This window comes from Anarhichas minor, unplaced genomic scaffold, assembly GCF_050575085.1.
Source record: "Anarhichas minor isolate MPS153535 unplaced genomic scaffold, ASM5057508v1 ptg000007l, whole genome shotgun sequence".
Classification (NCBI taxonomy): Eukaryota; Metazoa; Chordata; class Actinopteri; order Perciformes; family Anarhichadidae; genus Anarhichas; species Anarhichas minor.
In genome coordinates this window covers 16,899,616-16,901,851 of record NW_027466453.1, presented here as the reverse complement: position 1 = coordinate 16,901,851, position 2,236 = coordinate 16,899,616, and the positions used below count along the sequence as shown (strand labels likewise).

At 45.1% G+C, this 2,236-nt stretch overlaps 1 protein-coding gene across 1 annotated transcript; it reads left to right on the top strand.

The window, feature by feature from the left end:
• kcnj12b (potassium inwardly rectifying channel subfamily J member 12b) lies at window positions 1–1,272 on the top strand. Its single transcript, XM_076081026.1, has one exon. The coding sequence runs from the start codon at window positions 1–3 to the stop codon at window positions 1,270–1,272; it is 1,272 nt and encodes a 423-aa protein (XP_075937141.1).
• Window positions 1,273–2,236: the final 964 nt, after the last annotated feature.

Below are 2,236 nucleotides of genomic sequence, written 5' to 3'. Positions count from 1 at the left end.
ATGAGTGTAGGAAGGGCCCACCACCACAGCTTTGTGTCCTGTGAAGAAGAAGGCCTAAGACTAAGTACCATGCCTGCTGTGGGCAGCTTTGGCAATGGCAAGATTCACACGAGACGCAAATACCACAGCCGGTTCGTCAGCAAGGCTGGCCAATGCAACATCCATTTCTCAAACATGGATGAGAAGTCACAGCGATATATATCTGACATTTTCACAACATGTGTGGACATCCGCTGGCGATACATGTTCTTGCTATTCGGCCTGGTGTTTGTGACGTCCTGGCTGACATTCGGCTTGGCGTTCTGGGTCATCGGCCTCCTACACGGTGACATGGAACATCCCGAAGGGGATGACAGTTTTGTTCCTTGTGTCACACAGGTCAACACCTTTGTGGCCGCTTTCCTGTTCTCTGTTGAGACCCAGACAACCATTGGGTATGGTGCTCGCTGTGTGACAGAAGAATGCCCGGCTGCTGTCTTCATGGTGGTCTTTCAGTCCATCATGGGCTGCATCATCGACGCCTTCATGATTGGTGCCATCATGGCCAAGATGGCGAGGCCCAAAAAGCGTGCAGAGACTCTACTGTTCAGCCACAACGCAGTCATTGCTTTACGTGATGGGAAGCTGTGCCTCATGTTTAGGGTTGCTAATCTAAGGAAGAGCCACATTGTGGAAGGTCATGTGCGAGCCCAGCTCGTCAAGCCCCGTTTCACGGAGGAAGGCGAATACATCCCCTTGGATCAGCTTGACATGAACGTAGGCTACGACAAAGGCACGGACCGCCTGTTTCTGGTTGCACCCCTCACTGTCATACATGAGATTGATGAAGAAAGTCCACTGTTTGGCATCAGTAAACAAGATCTCACAACATCTGACTTTGAGATAGTAATTATACTTGAAGGTATGGTGGAGGCCACAGCCATGACGACACAGGCACGCAGCTCTTACCTGCCCTCAGAGATCCTGTGGGGTCACCGCTTTGAGCCCGTCATCTTTGAGGAGAGAAGCCAGTACAGGATAGATTACGCCTACTTTCACAAAACATTCGAAGTACCATCCACCCCCAGGTGTAGTGCCAAGGACATGGAGGACAGAAAATTCCCAACATCTGGCGCCAACTCTTTCTGCTATGAGAACGAGCTGGCCTTCCTCAGCAAGGATGAGGACGACGAGGGAGATGTGGACAAAGAGGAAAACAGGAAGTGTTCATCGGAGCTAGTGAATGAACAGGGAGGTGATCAACAGTCCTCCCGTAGAGAATCGGCGATTTAACCTTTGGCTGTTGCTGGTTTTATTTGCTTTTAGATGCAGAGCAATGCAAGCGTGTGAAGAGACCTATGACTGTCATGCTACTGACATGAGGATACCTGTACAGGTGGAGAAACAGCAGTACTGATCTCCAACAGACAAGCAAGGATGAAACTCATCACATTTCTCATTGGATTAACTCTGGCTTCCCTGGGATGGTTATTGAGTCATGTTTCAACTTGCAGATGATCCTAGTAGTAAAGTGCATGGCAATAACATAGTTTTGTATGAATATTTTGAGAAATGTTTCATAGTTTTGGTAGATGCTGTTCACAGTTCTTAAAATATACAATTTGCCACTGAGTGTAGAATGACAGTGACACTTTGCAGATTGTGTTTAGAAAACTAAACCTTCGGAATATTTCTCCAGATTAGTTTGGTAAGATCAACAGCGGATTTTCCTCTTTATGATATAACTTATATGAACAATAACACTGACTATTCTACATCATACAATGTCAATGGATGACTTGGTTAGTTGGCATACATACATGGACTACATGTAACTATAACACATGACAAGGTATAGTTTTAAATATTTCCATCACAGAAAGGGAAACACACACTTGATGGTGATCATACGTCATTTATTAAAAGGAAAACTATTCATCTCTGTCTTTACGTTTCAACCAGAGGAAAACATTTGACCGGAGGAGATGGAGTAGATTTATTTCTCAACAGTTTGGCAGAAACATTTTGTATTTTGCAAAACAATGGGTCCTTGATTTAATGGGTCCTTGATTTATACATGTACTGCTGCAGGTCAAAACGCCATCATCACCACCTGTTTTAATCTAAAAAAAGAAGAAGATTAGAATCAACCAAAGACAGATAACGAGCCCCTGGATGTTCAGCCCTTTCTGTAACATCGGGACATGAACACACAGCAAGAACAGTAGAATCCAACTCTGACCCTCTCACATATTGG